The following is a 20,838-nucleotide window of genomic DNA, read 5'->3' as shown; positions in this document are numbered from 1 at the left end:
AACTCGATACTCAATAGTTTCAAAAAAATGAATACCCGAATTTTCAGATTAGATCCGGTAATACCAAATACCCGATACATGATATCTTATTGGACATCCCTAGTCCAAAGCTAGATACTATTGGATTTAAAATTACTAGTAGTAGAAAGTAACTGAGTAGCCCAGATTTAAACGTTAGCTTAAACCAATGAGAAAGCTCCAAGACTACGGTGGCTGAAAGAAAGCCAAAATTTTGGCATATGTTTGCTTAGAATTCAAGTAGTAAGTTCCGTCCCATTAAATATGCAACATTTGAGAATCGGCACGAATTTTTATGTAGTGTTGTTTTGTGAGTTAATGAAGAGAGTGTAAAGTAAGAGAGATGAGATGTTTCCATTTTAGGAAACGTTTCATTTTTTATGGGAAAAACTAAAAAGAAAAACGTTTCATTTCTAATGGGACATTGAGAGTAATTGTTAGGTATCCACTTGGTTGTAGAGTGCTTTCTTTTCTTGTGGTTTGTAGCCCATCATAAAATCTGCTCGCTTCTCCTAAGTAATTAGATTGGGTGATTTTGTCACACGCATATTGTGATGTGTGGAAATGGAGTATCCTTTTTGTCAGCTCTTATGACTCTTATTGTTGTTGGCGACTATGCTTTCGTCCCCCAAATTTGATGATCTGGGTCTCATCCGATTCTTCCAAATCCTGCAGACTCTTCATCTGTTTCTGGTAAATCCATCTCTTTCTTGCATATTTCTTGCATATTTCTTGCTGTGGTTCTTGGTGTGTTGTGGGGAAGTTTTTATCATTAATAGATTTTAACAGACGAGGCACCTTGAAAGATTATACCTTTTCCATTTTGATGAATTGATTGGGAAATGGGTTTTGAAGTTAGTGGAGTTGCTGGATTATTTTAGAAGCTTGGCTGTTGATGGGCGTGTTGTGATTATGTTGGGTTCAATTGAGAGGGAAGGCCTTCTGCTGAGTATAGGAATATAATTGGTGTATTTGCTTTGAGAAAGTTGGAACTTGATATATGGAATTTTAAATTTGTGCTACTGTTAATCAATGCCACAGTGAATCTTGAGTTGAATGATGATTGTTTGATCTTGATTCATATGTTGATTTAGCTGAGAATAGAGGTTGGATTCTTGGATTGTATAATGATTGAAGATAATTTGCTGCCTGATAAACTTTGAAATCCATTGCTAGTCTGCAGTACATAAGTGTTGAGGCGAAAGCAGAAAGCAGAATTCATGATGGGCTGGCTAACCAAGATCCTTAAAGGCCCCAACTACCGAATCTCAAAAGGGCAATATCATGGGAAATATGAAGATGATACAATTTGGGAAGGACCTCCGATTACAGCGGTTATCTCCCCTTTACTTGTCATGTATCATCATTGATTCAACTTCATCTGCATTGCTGATGTTTTCATCATTTTCTGCGTTGATTCTTAATGTAGGATCAATTGTCAGATTTCGATAATGAAGAACTTGATAGAGCAATTGCACTTTCAATTGCTGAAGTAAATGGCAAAGAGAAAGGAAAAAAAGTTGTAGGTAAGTCGAGTGGCTGCAACTTGTTTCTTGTTTTTGGGCTTCTCTTCTATCTTTATGTGATTATGAACAAATGAAAAATTGTAAGTGAAAATTGTGATATCTTTGTTATCAGCTCTATGATATCTTTGTGATTATAGAGTAAGCTGGGTAACTTACTCATACTCCTGAATAATTCAGATAGTGATTCTCAGTTGGACGAAGATGAGCAGCTTGCTATGGCTCTGCAAGAAAGTTGGAATGTGGAATCCTCCCCTCAATCCCCACCCCGATCACCTCCTCCTCAATCACCTCCCCCTCGATCACCTTCACCTCAATCGCCTCCCCCACGATCACCTTCGCCTCAACCGCCTTCTCCTCGATCACCTTCACCTCAACCACCTTCTCCTCAATCACCTTCACCTCAATCACCTCCACATCAATCACCTCCACCTCAACCACCTCCAACTCGGTCACCTCAATTTGATTATGGAACTTTTGTGCCACCTTCTCCATTCTACTATCCTTCAGGATACAGGTATTACCTACACTTCCCATTAATATTTCGTTTTCATCTCTCTTTATGTTTCAGTCAAAATTTCCAGAATTGTTTCAACCTATCAGATGGATTGATGAAACATATTCTTTGAAGTTCTGGCTAGTTTATTTATGCAAAGTGGCAACATTTCCATTCTTATACCTTTAATACGATTTTTATGCAAATTTTAAGAAGGTTTCCAAGTACATTAGCAAAGTCATTAATCGTTACTCCAAGTAGCTATATTCAGTAACGAAACTTCATGTATACTTTTTTTGAGGCTGTACTCCTTCCCTGTCTCTTGGATTATATCAACCTCCTTTAATGGATTTAAGACAGAATTCGTATTTCAAGTACGACCAGGCAAGCTATTGTGTCTTGGACACTTTTATGGGTCTCTCATGCTAGTGTCTCAAAAAATGTTAGCACTTTCATATAAAATGTTGAAAAATTGAAATGAATGTGTTGTTAGGACTTGTTATTCAATGTTGGTTATTCCTTCTATAAAGACTACTAATTCTTTTAATGTACCTGGTTTATTCTTCTTGAGTAGAATCTGTGCTGGTTGCAATAGTGAAATTGGCCATGGAAGATACTTGAGTTGCATGGGAGCTGTTTGGCATCCAGGATGTTTCTGTTGTCATGCTTGCAACCAAGCAATATCTGATTATGAGGTGCTGAACTGCTCAGAAAATACCGGTTTCACTTTCTGACTTTGTAGATACCTCTTTGATATTACTTGATAGGACCAATAATCTTGTGAACTGACTTCTTCTCGGATTTTGTTTCAGTTTTCCATGTCTGATAATCGTCCTTTCCATAAATCTTGCTACAAGGACATGCACCACCCCAAATGTGATGTTTGCAAGAATTTTGTAAGTGTTCATATTCCATTGCGGTATGTTATGTTTGACACATACATTTTGTATTACTGTAAAAATGAGCCAGTCGCCTCTTAGAAAGGCGAGGGAGAGAGTTATCCAAGCTGATATAGAAGGGATAAGATCAGTACCAAGTCGATATCGGACAAGAAACATAGGTCTCAACAATTACATTAGCTCACTAGTTTCCTATTGTTTGAATGGTTTAGACCTGAGTTATATTCGTTACATGGTATTTCTTGACTGGCCGCAAGAATGATACTACTTTTTACTTGAGAGCTTTGGTTAATTCTCATTTTCCATCTATGTAGATTCCCACGAATGCTGCTGGACTTATAGAGTACAGAGCTCATCCTTTCTGGCATCAGAAGTACTGCCCTTCACATGAACATGATGGAACACCCCGCTGCTGTAGCTGTGAAAGAATGGAGGTGAGCAGTACGAATAATCTTTTTCTTTGGGAACCCGAAATATATGTCTTACTATTGTTTACCTATTTAACGGGCTTGTGGTAATGCAGCCTGTAGATGCCAGATATCTAGTTCTTGAGGATGGAAGGAAGCTCTGTCTCGAGTGTTTAGACTCATCAATAATGGATACACATGAGTGTCAACCACTTTACCTCGAAATACAAGAATTTTACGAAGGTTTAATGATGAAAGTGGAGCAGCAAGTGCCATTACTCTTGGTTGAGAGACAAGCACTGAATGAAGCCATGGAAGGAGAGAAAACTGTACGTTCTACTCTGTGTAAGCATCGTAGTTTTACCTCTGCAAAGGGGATGATTTATTAATATTTATTCCGTCGCCAGGGTCATCACTTCATGCCGGAGACAAGAGGCCTTTGCCTGTCAGAAGAGCAAACTGTCAACACGGTATATGAGCAAATCTTCAAAGCGAACTAAAAATCATAGGGAGAATATTTCCTTTATTAACTTTCCACCCTTAAATTCGCAGATACTGAGGCGACCCAAAATAGGAGGACAACGGATAACAGGCATGTTCCCTGAGCCTTACAAGCTCGTTCGAAAATGTGAAGTAACAGCAATTCTCATTTTGTATGGTCTGCCTAGGTAGAGTAACTTAATCTATACATATTATACCTCATCTTCCGACTTTGGATCCTCACCATAACTAAACTGTGCCAATGTAGGTTACTGACGGGGTCGATCCTGGCTCACGAAATGATGCATGCTTGGCTTCGTCTTAGAGGTAAATTTTCACTAATTTCACCATTTTGAACTGAAGATTTCTCTTGCTGCAATACATATCTACAGCTTCTTACCAAGTCCCGTTTCAGGTTATCCGAATCTAAGTCCAGAAGTTGAAGAAGGTATCTGCCAAGTGCTAGCTCACATGTGGTTGGATTCAGAGATCATTGCTGGCTCTGGTAGCAATGCAGCTTCGTCATCATCTGCTCCCTCAACCTCAGCATCCTCGTCTGGCTCTTCGAAGAAGGGGAAGAGGTCTGACTTTGAGAAAAAACTTGGCGAGTTCTTCAAACACCAAATAGAATCAGACAGTTCAGAAGCATACGGAGGCGGTTTCAGGGAAGGCAACAAGGCGGTGCTCAAATATGGGCTGAGGAGCACTCTCGATCACATTCGGCTCACCGAGAGTTTTCCTTGTTAACTGGATAGCTGAGCTCCATTTGGTATGGAATTCTTGCTCTATATCTGTATATGCATCTGTCCTGCATAATGGAAGCCAAGAAATCAAATGACTTTTAACTCTTTTTTTTTATTTAACTTATACAAGGAAAGGAAAAATAAGCCACCAAATGTAATTGTGCCGAAATAATTATTTGTGCATGTATCCTCAAATAATTGTTATGAGAATCTATTGGAAGTTATTATTGAATGTTGATATTTAAATTTTAGTTTGGTTTTTATGGTGGAAGGCGTAAAAGTGGCTTTTGCAGGAATATCATGTTTTATCTCAAAGGTAAGATATATTCCTACTTTTCAATTTGCCAGAAAGCTGCTTCACCACCCCGGCTCGACAAAGCGAACCGAGAACGATCCTCTACTAAACTAGAGGGCCAGCAATTGAGCCACTAGGTGCGCAAATCACGCTACTATGATTGAGCTGCCATGGTTCATCTGTGTCTCAAGAAAGGAAATGTAGGAGCTTGTCATTTTTAAGCATATATCCCATAAAAATATATATTATGTAATTTGGGAACGACACAGATTTTAATGCGAAGTTGATAAAGTAAGTGAGAAATAGAAAAAAAGTGTTATTAGAGATTGAGATCATCCCATAAAAGAGAGAATATTTTCAAAATGAAAGGGGACTAATTGTGGGACATACCATGTCAATTAATTACTATTCAACCAATTGTTCAAGTATGGACTAATCTTCTAAACTATCTACACTAAGGCCATTTCCAGCCATTTAATACGATTTACTCGAATCATATACACCAAACTTAAAACCAAAAGAATATTCTATATTCACTTTTTTATATTTTTTCAATCTTACCTAAGTATTTATATACATTACACATTAGCCCTACAACACTTTATCAATAAATTAATACGATTTACTTGTATTAGATTTTTTATTTTATTATTGTAATTTGTTATTCGTCTTTTATTTTATTTTTATGTCAACGTAACTTTCACTTGTCGAATTCTTTGTGTTCTGTTATATATTTTAATTTATTTACTTATATTTAAAGAATGGCATGCTATATATAATTATAAAGAAAAAATAATTAATAATAAGTTATCTAAAATAAATTTTAATTGATTAAAATTAAGTACTAATACTCCATGTTAAAATTGAAAAAAAATAAAAATATCATCAATTAAATTAGACCAACTTAAGGAAAATCTAAATATCCTCAATCAAAATTAGACAAACGTAATTTATTTAAAAAATTCAATAGTATCTACTAGTATAAATTAATTAGCCCAATAACCATTACTTGAAGCCCATTTAAATAGGTAATAAATCTAAAAAACATGTGCCTCCTTCCTTCCCATCGTTTTCTTCGTTGCTCTTCTACCAATTTCTGCATCTCCACTGTTCATGATCTCTCTATACAATTTATAGGGATCAAATAAATTGAAGGGAGTGATCGTCGCTTTGGCTGCAGTTGCAGATTCATCTTTCTCAAACCGCCACTGGCCCCCCAAATTCAAAACCATACGGTAATCCCTTGCTCCAATTTACTGTTGTTGCTTAGTTTAATCATCGCATGTGTTATAAATTAAGATGCTTTCTTATTACTGAGTGAAGTACATTGTTTTAGTTGTGAAATTGCAGGCTGTTAAGTCCTTTAATCCTGGCACGTTGGAAGATTAGTTTGTCTGATGTGGAGTGAGCCAATATTTGTGTGCTTGACTTCAGATTGGTTTCAAGTTATCATGAATTTATTGTTGTTTGAATACATCTCAGTTGGTAAAGGGTAGATTCTCTATTTGTGGGGACAAATCAAACAAAAAAGGACCACGATGTAAAGATTTTTCATTTTTCTTCTTCTTTGTTTATCTTTTACATTTTCCATACTTGACAGTTGGTTAATCCGATGAATTATGAAGCTCTTAAATATGCAAAGAAGGTCTGATTTTGATGACTTGATTCTCAATACATTGATGTTGATGTTGATGTTGACGGTGTTGATAGTGATAATGCTAACACTTCATGACAGTAGGCAATCTTTATTTTTAAGTGTGTTTCTCGTTGATAAGATGGAGTTTTTCGTGTCAATTTCTATTAGGTAAGCTTCTGGTGGAAAATTTTATCAGCTGTAGTTAGTTAGAGATCCACTGTATTAATGGTTCTTTTACAGCTTACAGCCTGTACTTATGTTAGAAATGCTTCATTAAGAAGTTAAGATTGATTGTGCTGTTCCTGTTTTCAGAGTAAGGATTGTGACGCCTTGAAGAGTTTCAATAAAATTAGAATTAGATACCATCGTTTCCCATATTCATCCCACTTTATGCACCCTATGATGGAATCTTTGGGATCGCTGCCACAATCTCCAATAACATAAAGCATAAAAATGTTAATCTGCTTTTTTTTCTAGCTTATAAGTCTTCTTGGTTTTCTTACCAAAAAGTTATTCTCTTACTTTTGTTACCTCCCGCTATGTCTCGTCACAATATAGTTATGGTAGTCTTGGTTTACCTGAATAACAAAGATGAAAATGAATCTTTCTACTGTTGTTTTCAGGTTAATCTAGCTTCAACTTCTACCACTACTGTTTGAATTGTTTATGGAGAAACAGAGTAGTAACCTTGCAACTCAATTGATTGAAGGTTTGTGTAGTTTTCTGCGCAGATGTATTTGTGCAATTCTTTCTGCTGGTTCTCTTCCAAGGCATGTGGCATTTATCATGGATGGAAATCGAAGATACGCCAAGAAGGAAGGCTTACTTGAAGGAGATGGGCATAGGGTTGGATTCACAGCTCTTATGAATATGTTGAAGTATTGCTATGAGATGAATGTCAAGTATGTTACAGTGTATGCTTTCAGCATTGAAAACTTCAAACGACGTCCAGAAGAAGTTCAATCCACTATGCAGTTGATACAGGAAAAGATTGAATCATTGCTTGAGAAAGAGAGTATTGTCAACCAGTATGGAGTGAGAGTGCACTTCATTGGAAACCTTAAACTTTTGAGCAAACCCGTCAGGCTCGCTGCTGAAAGAGCTATGAATGCCACTGCACATAATTCGACGGCCACGCTTGCAATATGCATTGCCTACACATCAACAGATGAAATAACAAATTCTGTCGAAGAAGCATGTAAAGTAAAAATGGATGAGCTAGGAGGGAATGAAATTGACAGCAAGGAGCTTCATATTGATGTGGCAGATGTCGAGAAACATATGTATATGGCAGTTGCACCTGATCCAGACATTATAATCCGCTCGTCCGGTGAGACTCGACTAAGCAATTTCCTCCTGTGGCAGAGTGCATCTTCCCTTCTTTACTCCCCAAGGGCGCTTTGGCCAGAGATTGGGTTTTACCATTTGGTCCGAGCAATCTTGGACTTCCAAAGGAATGTCACTTCTTTGGAAACTAAGCTGAAACAGAGTTAGATTCGCCAGTTTCTGCACTTACAACTGCGAATCCACTGACGTTTCCCCATGATGATGAAAGAAGTTAAATTGGTTTGGCTTGAAACCCGAATCTTGTTGTACAATTACGTTGTTGTTAATTGTTATGATGCTAGTGTATTTTTCTCTAATCTAACTAGTGATTATGGTGTTTGATTCCTGGTTTCTTACTCTACGTATATTATTAATAGGTGATGTACCACCTTTTTGTGCTATTGCTTTGCCTTATAAATCATGTCCAGCCATATTTTTTACTCAGATAATATTATTAGTAGTACTGATAAAATCGACAGAGAAGCATCTTCTATTATAAAAAAAATAACATTATCCTCCCCCAAATTTAGACAGCCAATCAAAAATAAATATCCAAAAAAAACATGAACCAGTCAAAAATGTTGAACTCCCATAACCACGGAATGCATGGTCCTCTCGCATCAACCCAAATTTCTCAAACTCCCATGGAAACCATACTCTCTCCACGCTCGTGCTCTCTTCTAAAGACTCGTCCTTTTCCCCGTTTCCATCCCAAATCCAGCTGCTCCCTCAAACCCATTTGCTGCAATCTCAGAAAACAGCCTTTTCAATCGATCCAAGCCTCGTCTTCGGACAAGCCCGCGGCTTGGATTTCCAATGTGCAACAGGGTTTAGCTGCGCTCGCCATTTCTTTGGCCCTTAATTTTTCCTTACCGGCTCTAACCGGCGGCGCACTCGCGTCTGAATTTGATGTCCTCAACGATGGCCCTCCGAAGGAATCGTACGTCGTGGATGATGCGGGCGTGCTCAGCCGCGTTACCAAGTCGGATTTGAAGAGGCTGTTGACGGATTTGGAGTCCAGAAAAGGCTTCCACATTAATATCGTCACTGTGCGCAAGCTCACTGTAAGTTCAAGTGTGATTTTGTGTGTTGATTGAATGGAGATTTGATGAGACTATGTTTTTACTGCCTTCTATCTTCTCATGATAATTAATGTATAGCCCTTATATTTGATGAAAATTGAAATCATAGAATATAGATATATCCTTGTGAAATTTAATGTTGCCTAAGTTAATTAAGTTTTCATGGTTAGAGACTTAGAGCAGCTAACTAAGAGGAAATCATAAAATTGTGATGGAAGCCATTAGTGAATAAGCTAGTAAGCTAAGCAGAGCTGAATCCAATTGCCACATTCTGGTTGGTTCGGTTTGGCCTTCCAAAACTTTGGCTCAAACCTAACCAACTTAATAAGTATATAATGAATGCTGTTGAATTTATAATTAGGTTGTTATTTGACTTGGTTTGTGGGGATAGTGATGCTGATTCAAGAAAAGGAATGTTTTTTGGCTGATTTGGCAATTGATTTGCAGTTGATATTAGAAATTAGGACTACAACGCAAAAGTTCGGATAATCAAAAGACTGAAGTTTGAGCACAGTTTGGTTTGGAAAAAAGTTTGGTTGGACAAGTTGATATGTTTAAAAGCTTCTGAATTTTCCAACTGCTTTTCTGCTGTTGGATATTGGAAATGAGTGTCCCGTAATCAATTATTTTTCTGACCATTTTGTGTTTCTTGCCCGTAGAGCAAAGCTGACGCGTTTGAGTACGCTGATCAAGTATTAGAAAAATGGTATCCCACGATCGAGGAGGGAAACAACAAAGGCATAGTAGTGCTCATCACCAGTCAAAAGGAAGGTGCAGTTACAGGCGGACCTGAATTCATCAAAGCCGTTGGTGATTCTATTCTTGATAGCATTGTATCTGACAATCTTCCGGGTAATACCCTACTTCTCCATTCATAAGGAGTACATTGTATAAATGAGCCTCATCTGGGGTGTGGTGTTGATTGGATTATCTTGTTCAAAACTCTGATGTATATAGCTGTTTGCTGTGTTTGAGGACTTTGATGTATAAATTAGCTACAACTTTTCAGTTGTGTTTTGTGATGCTACAATATCTGATCAGTATGTGCTGGTTTGTGTTTTCACAGTCCTAGCTACAGATGAAAAGTATAATGAGGCGGTTTATAGTTCTGCCTCACGTTTAGTGGCTGCCATAGACGGCCTTCCTGATCCCGGCGGTCCAGCGACTAAAGACTATAAAAGAGAATCTAACTTCAAGACAAGGGAAGAGACGGATGAGAAACGCGGCCAATTCACCCTTGTAGTTGGAGGTTTACTAGTAATTGCTTTTGTTGTTCCTATGGCGCAATACTATGCATATGTGTCTAAGAAGTGATCCATATTTTTTCTGACTGGAATTTTTTAACATCACCTTTTGAGAGTTGAGTGAATGTATAAATGATGTACAAATGTTTATATGGAGTAGTTGATTCACAGAGCAATGAATCAACAAATTTATATCTCTTCATGTAAATGAAATTTGGTGCATATAAATGTAGTTCAATTCAAGCAGGAAACTAAAACAGAAGGTAAATCATCTTCTTATCTAGGAGAAGCACCTGGCTCTGATATGCTAACTGCCCATTCACCAGAAACTCTCGAGAGGGACTGGAAAACGTCCTCCATGCTTGGGCGAGCAGTCGGATCTTTCTTGAGGCACCCATCGATCATTCTGAACAGCACAAGGACAAGGTTAGAAGGATAGTTTCCGAGCAGCAAAGGATCCATCAAGCTGCTTATCTTCTCCTGTCCGCCTTCAGACAGCACCGGAGCCCATACCTCTGGTAACCTCATGCCCACCTCTTCATACAATTCAGAGACTTGTTTCCCGGTGAGAATCTCCAGCAACATAACACCAAACGAGTACACATCAAGCTTAGGAGAGACTACTCCATTCTCCAAATACTCGGGTGCCATGTAGCCCTTCGTCCCAACTATGTGCCTTGTCAATGCAAACTGGCCCTCCTGACCCTCTGCAGCTCTAGCCAGCCCAAAATTCACGATCTTGGCTCTGAACTCGTCATCAAGGAGGACGTTGCTGCTGTTGAGATCCTTGTGAATGTGCGGAGGCGAAGTGTAAAGATGGAGGTAGTTCAGACCAGCAGCCACATCAAGAGCAATCTGCAGTCTCCTATCCCAGCTAAGAATGCTTTCACTGCCCTTGTTGTGAAGCCAATCCACGAGCGCCCCATTTGAGGCGTACTCGTAGACAAGATACCAGTTGCCCTCGTTGAAGGATACACCGGAGAGACGGATGAGATTGGAGTGATTGATCTTGTTCAACAAAGTGATTTCTTTGGAGACATCTCCACCACTCATTTTCTTGATGGCAGCAAGATCTCCATTGATGGTGCCTCGATAAACAGAGCCTTTGATCAAACAAGCCGGGCTGAAATCGTCCGTTGCTTCTCTCAGCTGCTGGAAAGGGTAGACCTTAAGAGACTGTGCTATGCTAGAAATACTCTCAAGAAAGTCCTCAGACTCATCATCAGCCTCTTTGTTCAACGGTTTTTCAACAGATTGAAACCTCTGTGGCGATGCAACAGCCTCCGCTGCCCTCCTCTGCCTCCTCCTCCGGAGGAGGAAAACCATCCCCACAGCAAGCAAAGCAAGAAGCCCTCCAACAACGCCAACCACTACATATATCCATGTCTTGCTCGACGAGCCACCACCCGTATCCGGGGGAGGGGAGGCCGAAGGTGGAGGTGGCGGAGGAGGTGCTGTCACCTGAGTACTATTCGGAGGGTTCTCAAGAGGAACCAAAAGAGTGGTGTATGGAAAAACGAGGTCAGTTTCCAACAAGCTATTCGCTGTTAAAATTGTCCTCGTATCAACGGTAAACAGCTCACGTATGACATCAACAAACTGGCCGAACTGCAACACATAGCTCAGCAAGTAGTTGACGCCATCGTCGGCTTGAGCCTGAGTCGGACACGCACATCTCAACGGAATATGAAGCCTTGCTCCAACTTGCAACGCATTTGCTGCAAAATCGTTCTGGACTTGGAGGGCTTGGCATGTGGACAAGCCCTGGAACGTGTTGTTGGCGATGACAAGGTAGCCGTCGTTGGGCTGGACAGTGTAGGAGGCGTTGGCTTGGTAGAGCTGGCCGGAGCAGGAGCATGTGACGGGGACCAGCAGCATGCGCTCGGCTTCTAGGGCAGAGTTTTCAGAGATTGAGTTGAGTTGAGCGAGCTGGGATACGTTTACGGATAAAAGGGCGGAGATGGAGGCGAGGTTGTCGTAGGGAGGGCGGGCGCGGAAAGTGAGGTAGGCTTGGCAGGAGGGGCGGGGGCCGTTGCAGGTGTAGCCGAGGGCGGAGTTGTTGTTGTCTCTGATTTCGCAATCTTCGATGAGGTTGCGGATGTATGGCTGCTGCCCCATAGCCAGAGGCAGGCATGAGATTAGGAAGACGATGAATTGAGGCCAATTCATTCTTCTTCAATTGTGATGAGGAGATGAAGATATTTGGTCTTATTGTTGGGGGTGGAGCCGTGGAGATGGAGGTTTCGTGGAATGTTAGAAAGTGGGGGTTTAATGCAGTTGAATATATTAAAGTTTGAAGTTGGAGAGTTGAATATTATTGAAAGCTAGTTGGAGGGTTGAATATTTCAATTATTGGACGTTGGTTGTATAGAATAACGTCACAAACCAAGATTCGGGTGCTTATTTTAGTATATCTGTTGAATTGAAGTTTTAGAGATGTCATTCTCAGGAAATCGGTAAGCCTAATTTACATAGATTTTTGTCTAGTTTTTTTTATTTTACATGTTACTACTACAATAATGATAAGGGAAGGAAGAGACGTGCAACATGCATGGAAACATTACATACAATTCGCTTCGTCAACGAACACTCTATGTAATCAACAGATTCATTTAGAATTAGTATTCGATTTGAAAGTTAAATCCTATGAAAAACGAACACTCTAATTGTATAAGTCCTTAGTCAACGCCGCGTGCACGTTCAAATGGTGATCATCATAAATTTCAAACTAACAATTGTGGTAGTCCAAATTATTTTGGCTACTACAACTATATGATGCTTTGGTCAACACAGGTCTAATCAATAGTTAATTTTCTTAAATTACTAACTCTTCTAATTCATCACCGTACTGTAATAAAAATGTCAACACAATGACATTAAAATGTCAGCAAAAATAACGCATTATATTAAAATATCAACACGATGACATTAACATTTTTGAACAGTGGTTCAGTTCAAGTTCAAAAATTTTTGAACCGAAACCGCGAAAAACCGACTGGAAACCGTGAAACCAAGCCGGAACCGCAAAAAATTGGCGGTTTGGAACCTTGAAAAACCGAAAAAAACCGCCGGTTCAAAACCGAAACTAGCGGTTTCGGAACCAGAACCGTAATCGCGAAATACTCTCGTGGTTCGGTTCCGGTTCCGGTTCGGCAATTTCTAAAGCCGGAACCGGCTGTTCCGAACCGTAACAGCCGGTTCCGGAACCGTGGGCATCTCTAGTTTCATATAGTATATTTGAATTAGTTGATACAGTTAATGGAAAAAAAATGAAGAAATGACATAAAATCCTAGAATATTACGAAAGTCATTCAAACAATATTATATTAATTCATGAAGAAACATATCAAACAGAAAAAAAAAATTACTAGTACTATTTTTGTTTCACTCTTAATTTTTAAAATAGAAACGAAAATATTACTAGTAGGGAGAATATCATTAAAAGTATATTTCCGTCTTTCACAATTTTCCATATACTGTATAGGAGTAATTTTTAAAAGTTTACTACTTAGTTTCGGAAAAAGATAGCATCACAAAAGCCATTCTCACCAATGGCCCAACCCGGTTCGGTTAGGAAAAAGCCGTATAAAAGCCTTCCCGCATTTTCTTTTATCATCATCACACAAAATTCGCTGCCGCCTCCGATAGTTCCATACTGCTCTACTAATGGAGGAAGAATTAGATCATTCGGAGGAAGAATTATGGGAGGAAACATGTATGGGAGCTGCTGAACGTCCTATTACGGAGGAAGAGAAAATATTTACGGAGGAGGAATTAATTGAAATAGCTCAGAAAATATCCATGGCAGAAGCATATACTTATGCTGCTCAAATTCCTATGACAGAGCAAGTGAAAACAATTACGGAGGAGGAAGAAATTAAAATAGCTCAGAAAATATCCAAGGCAGAAACATATACAGATGCTGCTCAAATTCGTTTGTGTGAAAACAATTACAGAGGAGGAGGAAATACAAATAGGTGAGAAAATATCCAAGGTAAATTACGTATACAGATCCTGCTAAAATTCGTACGACAGAGCAGGTGAAAACATCTACGGAGGAGGAGGAGGAAATAGAATCAGGTGAGAAAATATCCAAGGAAAATACATATACAGATGCGGCTAAAATCCGTGTGACGGAGGAAGAGAAAACATTTACGGAGGAGGAAACAGCTGAGAAAACATTCAAAGATTTGGGGGTAAACGATCAATTAATACAGGCCTGTGAAATCCTCGGTTGGAAAAGGGTTTTTTTTCTTTTTTTGATTCTAGACTACAATTAACATTCCTCGAGTGTTGAACTTTTTTTTTATTCCGAATTTGGGAGAGATGCATGCGTCTCCTTCTAATTCCTAATTTGGGAGAGACGCATGCGTCTCCTTTTAATTCCGCATTTGGGAGAGACGCATGACCCTCATGCGCATCACAGACATGCGTCTTTCATAAAGACGCATGAGGGACATGCGTCTTTCTATTGTTCTTCCGAATTTTTTTAACGACACAACCATCATGCGTCTCAGGGAGAGACACATCATTCTTGAATGTTTTATGTTTCACTTTCGATGTGGGATAAAATCATTCTTGGTTGTTTCTCTTTTATAAAGACATCATTGATTGTTTTATGTTTCACTTTCGATGTGAGACAAAATCATTCTTGATTGTTTCGATGTGAGATAAAATCATTCTTGGTTGTTTCGATGTGAGATAAAATCATTCTTGGTTGTTTTATGTTTAATAGAGACATCCAAATGTTCATTCGCGCATATACGCAAACATTTGTAGAAAGAGGAAATTGGACAGCTCCAGTAGTGTGAGATGAGTATTTATTAGAGAGAAATTTTACTCTTTTCTATCACTTTCTTCTTTCCTTGTTGGGCAAGTCGTAATGTTGTGAAATTAACAATATATTAGGGTTTTCGGTGCGTTTATCTTTTGTTAATCAATGATTGACAATTTTAAAACTTGGATATATACAAGAAATGAGGATATTTTAAATACTAAAAAATTCTTACATATTAACTTTATTCATTTCTAGTCTTAATAATTTGTTGATCTATATTTAACTATTCGTAAAAATTACCTATATATAACTATTCATAAAAATTACTCCCTCCATCCCATTTAGCAGTTTCATTCACTTTAAGCACTCATTTTATAAAAATGATAATAAATAGCTAAAATGGACAAATGTTAAAATAAGAGAGAATAATGTAGAAAATTCAAAATTGATCTCTTATATTTGCACAAAAAATTTATTGCGTTGTACACATATTCATAAAGTGTATACAAAGTATACACTTTATGTCTCTATAACATAAAAATAGTATTTTGTTCCATATGCGAAACATAAAACATTCCCAACAAGCTATTCGCTGTCAAAATTGTCCTCGTGTATCAACGGTAAACAGCTCACGTATGACATCAACAAACTGGCCGAACTGCAACACATAGCTCAGCAAGTAGTTGACGCCATCGTTGGGTTGAGCCTGAGTCGGACACGCACATCTCAACGGAACATGAAGCCTTGCTCCAACTTGCAACGCATTTGCTGCAAAATCGTTCTGGACTTGGAGGGCTTGGCATGTGGACAAGCCCTGGAACGTGTTGTTGGCGATGACGAAGTACAGTGTGAGGCCATACCTATTGCTTTAGCGGGAAGAGATGTGATCGGGCTCGCCCAAACCCGGTCGGGCAAAACCGGCGCATTCGCGATTCCGATCATCCAATCGCTTCTCGAAGCTCCGGAGGCGTTTTTGGCCTGCGTGCTGTTGCCGACGCGTGAACTCGCCATTCAGATAGCCGAGCAGTTCGAAGTCCTGGGTGCCGGAATTGGCCTCAAATGTGCTGTGGTGAGAAATAGTAATTTTTTAATATTTAGTTTCGGTGTTTATTTATCACGATTGAGTTGAATTGGGATGTTCCGTTGCAGCTTGTGGGAGGTGTAGACCAAGCACAGCAGAGTATTGCCCTTGGAAAGCGGCCGCACATTGTTGTGGGTTGAATTTTGTTATGCATTTATATACAGTAGGCATTGTCGATTCTGTTTTTTTTTTAACTTGGTCACATTATGATTACTAGTTCTAAATTAGTAGATTGTGTTATACGGTATACTGGTTTGGTAGAGCCTCCTTTTATCAGCTGTTATCCACTTGGTTGTAGAGTGCTTTCTTTTCTTGTGGTTTGTAGCCCATCATAAAATCAGCTCGCTTCTCCTTAGTAATTAGATTGGGTGATTTTGTCACACGCATATTGTGATGTGTGTAAATGGAGTATCCTTTTTGTCAGCTCTTATGACTCTTGTTGTTGTTGGTGACTATGCTTTCGTCCCCCAAATTTGATGATCTGGGTCTCATCCGATTCTTCCAAATCATGCACTCTTGCATATTTCTTGCTGTGGTTCTTGGTATGTTGTGGGGAAGTTTTTATCATTAATAGATTTTAACAGACGAGGCACCTTGAAAGATTATACCTTTTCCATTTTGATGAATTGATTGGGAAATGGGTTTTGAAGTTAGTGGAGTTGCTGGATTATTTTAGAAGCTTGGCTGTTGATGGGCGTGTTGTGATTATGTTGGGTTCAATTGAGAGGGAAGGCCTTCTGCTGAGTATAGGAATATAATTGGTGTATTTGCTTTGAGAAAGTTGGAACTTGATTTATGGAATTTTAAATTTGTGCTACTGTTAATCAATGCCACAGTGAATCTTGAGTTGAATGATGATTGATTGATCTTGATTCATATGTTGATTTAGCTGAGAATAGAGGTTGGATTCTTAAGTGTCGAGGCGAAAGCAGGTAGCAGAATTCATGATGAGCTGGCTAACCAAGATCCTTAAAGGCCCCAGCCACCGAATCTCAAAAGGGCAATATCATGGGAAATATGAAGATGATACAATTTGGGAAGGACCTCCGATTACAGCGGTTATCTCCCCTTTACTTGTCCTGTATCATCCTTGATTCAACTTCATCTGCATTGCTGATGTTTCATCATTTTCTGCGTTGATTCTTAATGTAGGATCAATTGTCAGATTTCGATAAGGAAGAACTTGATAGAGCAATTGCACTTTCAATTGCTGAAGTAAATGGCAAAGAGAAAGGAAAAAAAGTTGTAGGTAAGTCAAGTGGCTGCAACTTGTTTCTTGTTTTTGGGCTTCTCTTCTGATATCTTTATGTGATTATGAACAAATGAAAAATTTGTAAGTGAAAATTGTGATATCTTTGTTATCAGCTCTATGATATCTTTGTGATTATAGAGTAAGCTGGGTAACTTACTCATACTCCTGAATAATTCAGATAGTGATTCTCAGTTGGACGAAGATGAGCAGCTTGCTATGGCTCTGCAAGAAAGTTGGAATGTGGAATCCTCCCCTCAATCATCCCCACCCCGATCACCTCCTCCTCAATCACCTCCCCCTCGATCACCTTCACCTCAATCGCCTCCCCCACGATCACCTTCGTCTCAACCGCCTTCTCCTCGATCACCTTCACCTCAACCACCTTCTCCTCGATCACCTTCACCTCAATCACCTCCACATCAATCACCTCCACCTCAACCACCTCCAACTCGGTCACCTCAATTTGATTATGGAACTTTTGTACCACCTTCTCCATTCTACTATCCTTCAGGATACAGGTATTACCTACATTTCCCATTAATATTTCGTTTTCAGTTCTCTTTATGTTTCAGTCAAAATTTCCAGAATTGTTTCAACCTATCAGATGGATTGATGAAACATATTCTTCGAAGTTCTGGCTAGGTTATTTATGCAAAGTGGCAACATTTCCATTCTTATACCTTGAATACGATTTTTATGCAAATTTTAAGAAGGTTTCCAAGTACATTAGCAAAGTCATTAATCGTTACTCCAAGTAGCTATATTCAGTAATGAAACTTCATGTATACTTTTTGAGGCTGTACTCCTCTGTCTCTTGGATTATATCAACCTCCTTTAATGGATTTAAGACAGAATTCGTATTTCAAGTACGACCAGGCAAGCTATTGTGTCTTGGACACTTTTATGGGTCTCTCATGCTAGTGTCTCAAAAAATGTTAGCACTTTCATATAAAATGTTGAAAAATTGAAATGAATGTGTTGTTAGGACTTGTTATTCAATGTGCATTGTATGAGTTGGTTATTCCTTCTATAAAGACTACTAATTCTTTTAATGTACCTGGTTTATTCTTCTTGAGTAGAATCTGTGCTGGTTGCAATAGTGAAATTGGCCATGGAAGATACTTGAGTTGCATGGGAGCTGTTTGGCATCCAGGATGTTTCTGTTGTCATGCTTGCAACCAAGCAATATCTGATTATGAGGTGCTGAACTGCTCAGAAAATACTGGTTTCACTTTCTGACTTTGTAGATGCCTCTTTGATATTACTTGATAGGACCAATAATCTTGTGAACTGACTTCTTCTCGGATTCTGTTTCAGTTTTCCTTGTCTGATAATCGTCCTTTCCTTAAATCTTGCTACAAGGACATGCACCACCCCAAATGTGATGTTTGCAAGAATTTTGTAAGTGTTCATATTCCATTGCGGTATGTTATGTTTGACACATACATTTTGTATTACTGTAAAAATGAGCCAGTCGCCTCTTAGAAAGGCGAGGGAGTGAGTTATCCAAGCTGATATAGAAGGGATAAGATCAGTACCAGGTCGATATCGGACAAGAAACATAGGTCTCAACAATTACATTAGCTCACTAGTTTCCTATTGTTTGAATGGTTTAGACCTGAGTTATATTCGTTACATGGTATTTCTTGACTGGCCGCAAGAATGATACTACTTTTTACTTGAGAGCTTTGGTTAATTCTCATTTTCCATCTATGTAGATTCCCACGAATGCTGCTGGACTTATAGAGTACAGAGCTCATCCTTTCTGGCATCAGAAGTACTGCCCTTCACATGAACATGATGGAACACCCCGCTGCTGCAGCTGTGAAAGAATGGAGGTGAGCAGTACGAATAATCTTTTTCTTTGGGAACCCGAAATATATGTCTTACTATTGTTTACCTATTTAACGGGCTTGTGGTAATGCAACCTGTAGATGCCAGATATCTAGTTCTTGAGGATGGAAGGAAGCTCTGTCTCGAGTGTTTAGACTCGTCAATAATGGATACACATGAGTGCCAACCACTTTACCTTGAAATACAAGAATTTTACGAAGGTTTAATGATGAAAGTGGAGCAGCAAGTGCCATTACTCTTGGTTGAGAGACAAGCACTGAATGAAGCCATGGAAGGAGAGAAAACTGTACGTTCTACTCTGTGTAAGCATCGTAGTTTTACCTCTGCAAAGGGGATGATTTATTAATATTTATTCCGTCGCCAGGGTCATCACTTCATGCCGGAGACAAGTGGCCTTTGCCTGTCAGAAGAGCAAACTGTCAACACGGTATATGAGCAAATCTTCAAAGCGAACTAAAAAACATAGGGAGAATATTTCCTTTATTAACAATCCACCCTTAAATTCGCAGATACTGAGGCGACCCAAAATAGGAGGACAACGGATAACAGGCATGTTCCCTGAGCCTTACAAGCTCGTTCGAAAATGTGAAGTAACAGCAATTCTCATTTTGTATGGTCTGCCTAGGTAGAGTCACTTAAAAGTCTATACATATTATACCTCATCTTCCGACTTTGGATCCTCACCATAACTAAACTGTGCCAATGTAGGTTACTGACGGGGTCGATCCTGGCTCACGAAATGATGCATGCTTGGCTTCGTCTTAAAGGTAAATTTTCACTAATTTCACCATTTTGAACTGAAGATTTCTCTTGCTGCAATACATGTCTACAGCTTCTTACCAAGTCCCATTTCAGGTTATCCGAATCTAAGTCCAGAAGTTGAAGAAGGTATCTGCCAAGTGCTAGCTCACATGTGGTTGGATTCAGAGATCATTGCTGGCTCTGGTAGCAATGCAGCTTCGTCATCATCTGCTCCCTCAACCTCAGCATCCTCGTCTGGCTCTTCGAAGAAGGGGAAGAGGTCTGACTTCGAGAAAAAACTTGGCGAGTTCTTCAAACACCAAATAGAATCAGACAGTTCAGAAGCATACGGAGGCGGTTTCAGGGAAGGCAACAAGGCGGTGCTCAAATATGGGCTGAGGAGCACTCTCGATCACATTCGGCTCACCGAGAGTTTTCCTTGTTAACTGGATAGCTGAGCTCCATTTGGTATGGAATTCTTGCTCTATATCTGTATATGCATCTGTCCTGCATAATGGATGCCAAGAAATCAAATGACTTTTAACTCTTTTTTTTTATTTAACTTACAAGCGCTATAGAATACAAGGAAAGGAAAATAAGCCACCAAATGTTATTGTGCCGAAATAATTATTTGTGCATGTATCCTCAAATAATTGTTATGAGAATCTATTGGAAGTTATTATTGAATGTTGATATTTAAATTTTAGTTTGGTTTTTATGGTGGAAGGCGTAAAAGTGGCTTTTGCAGGAATATCATGTTTTATCTCAAAGGTAAGATGTATTCCTACTTTTCAATTTGCCAGAAAGCTGCTTGACCACCCCGGCTCGACAAAGCGAACCGAGAACGATCCTCTACTAAACTAGAGGGCCAGCAATTGAGCCACTAGGTGCGCAAATCACGCTACTATGATTGAGCTGCCATGGTTCATCTATGTCTCAAGAATGGAAATGTAGAAGCTTGTCGTTTTTAAGCATATATCCCAT

The 20,838-nt window shown here is 39.1% G+C and overlaps 6 protein-coding genes across 15 annotated transcripts; 5 read left to right on the top strand and 1 right to left on the bottom strand.

Moving 5' to 3' along the window:
• The first annotated feature begins 484 nt into the window (after positions 1-484).
• On the top strand, positions 485-4,817 carry LOC121769490 (protein DA1-related 1-like). Of its 3 annotated transcripts, none has more exons than XM_042166312.1 (12): positions 485-711; positions 1,195-1,349; positions 1,448-1,544; positions 1,722-2,058; positions 2,612-2,732; positions 2,850-2,933; positions 3,251-3,370; positions 3,460-3,672; positions 3,751-3,813; positions 3,896-4,011; positions 4,092-4,150; positions 4,239-4,817. In XM_042166312.1, the coding sequence occupies exons 2-12, from the start codon at positions 1,239-1,241 to the stop codon at positions 4,568-4,570; spliced, it is 1,653 nt and encodes a 550-aa protein (XP_042022246.1). In that variant the 5' UTR covers positions 485-711; positions 1,195-1,238; the 3' UTR covers positions 4,571-4,817. The 3 variants fall into 3 exon arrangements, with proteins under 3 accessions (XP_042022246.1, XP_042022245.1, XP_042022244.1); XM_042166311.1 differs by having other exon boundaries at positions 486-711; positions 1,202-1,352; XM_042166310.1 differs by having other exon boundaries at positions 486-711; positions 1,195-1,352.
• Positions 4,818-5,902: 1,085 nt separating this feature from the next.
• Positions 5,903-8,165, top strand: LOC121768105 (dehydrodolichyl diphosphate synthase CPT3-like). Of its 8 annotated transcripts, none has more exons than XM_042164474.1 (3): positions 5,903-6,096; positions 6,198-6,265; positions 7,217-8,165. In XM_042164474.1, the coding sequence occupies exon 3, from the start codon at positions 7,284-7,286 to the stop codon at positions 7,989-7,991; it is 708 nt and encodes a 235-aa protein (XP_042020408.1). In that variant the 5' UTR covers positions 5,903-6,096; positions 6,198-6,265; positions 7,217-7,283; the 3' UTR covers positions 7,992-8,165. The 8 variants fall into 8 exon arrangements, with proteins under 8 accessions (XP_042020408.1, XP_042020407.1, XP_042020405.1 ...); XM_042164473.1 differs by having other exon boundaries at positions 6,198-6,401; positions 7,229-8,165; XM_042164471.1 differs by having other exon boundaries at positions 6,198-6,401.
• Positions 8,166-8,386: 221 nt separating this feature from the next.
• Positions 8,387-10,345, top strand: LOC121768104 (UPF0603 protein At1g54780, chloroplastic-like). The gene is made up of 3 exons (XM_042164467.1): positions 8,387-8,887; positions 9,565-9,757; positions 9,972-10,345. Exons 1-3 carry the CDS (start codon positions 8,387-8,389, stop codon positions 10,217-10,219), a joined length of 942 nt encoding a protein of 313 aa, XP_042020401.1. The 3' UTR covers positions 10,220-10,345.
• Positions 10,302-12,595, bottom strand: LOC121768103 (lysM domain receptor-like kinase 4). Its single transcript, XM_042164466.1, has one exon. It carries the CDS (start codon positions 12,316-12,318, stop codon positions 10,426-10,428), a length of 1,893 nt encoding a protein of 630 aa, XP_042020400.1. The 5' UTR covers positions 12,319-12,595; the 3' UTR covers positions 10,302-10,425.
• A 1,220-nt stretch (positions 12,596-13,815) lies between these two features.
• On the top strand, positions 13,816-16,147 carry LOC121768723 (probable ATP-dependent RNA helicase ddx47). Its single transcript, XM_042165263.1, has 4 exons — positions 13,816-14,083; positions 14,185-14,345; positions 15,555-15,995; positions 16,076-16,147. Exons 1-4 carry the CDS (start codon positions 13,816-13,818, stop codon positions 16,145-16,147), a joined length of 942 nt encoding a protein of 313 aa, XP_042021197.1.
• LOC121767722 (protein DA1-related 1-like) lies at positions 15,521-20,560 on the top strand. The gene is made up of 12 exons (XM_042164045.1): positions 15,521-15,995; positions 16,076-17,065; positions 17,160-17,256; positions 17,438-17,777; positions 18,339-18,459; positions 18,577-18,660; positions 18,978-19,095; positions 19,185-19,399; positions 19,478-19,540; positions 19,623-19,738; positions 19,822-19,880; positions 19,969-20,560. The coding sequence occupies exons 2-12, from the start codon at positions 16,952-16,954 to the stop codon at positions 20,298-20,300; spliced, it is 1,659 nt and encodes a 552-aa protein (XP_042019979.1). The 5' UTR covers positions 15,521-15,995; positions 16,076-16,951; the 3' UTR covers positions 20,301-20,560.
• The last annotated feature ends 278 nt before the right edge of the window (positions 20,561-20,838 follow it).

This window comes from Salvia splendens, chromosome 15, assembly GCF_004379255.2.
Source record: "Salvia splendens isolate huo1 chromosome 15, SspV2, whole genome shotgun sequence".
Classification (NCBI taxonomy): Eukaryota; Viridiplantae; Streptophyta; class Magnoliopsida; order Lamiales; family Lamiaceae; genus Salvia; species Salvia splendens.
The sequence above is the reverse complement of the archived record's forward strand: the minus strand, read 5'-3'. Positions and strand labels throughout refer to the sequence as shown.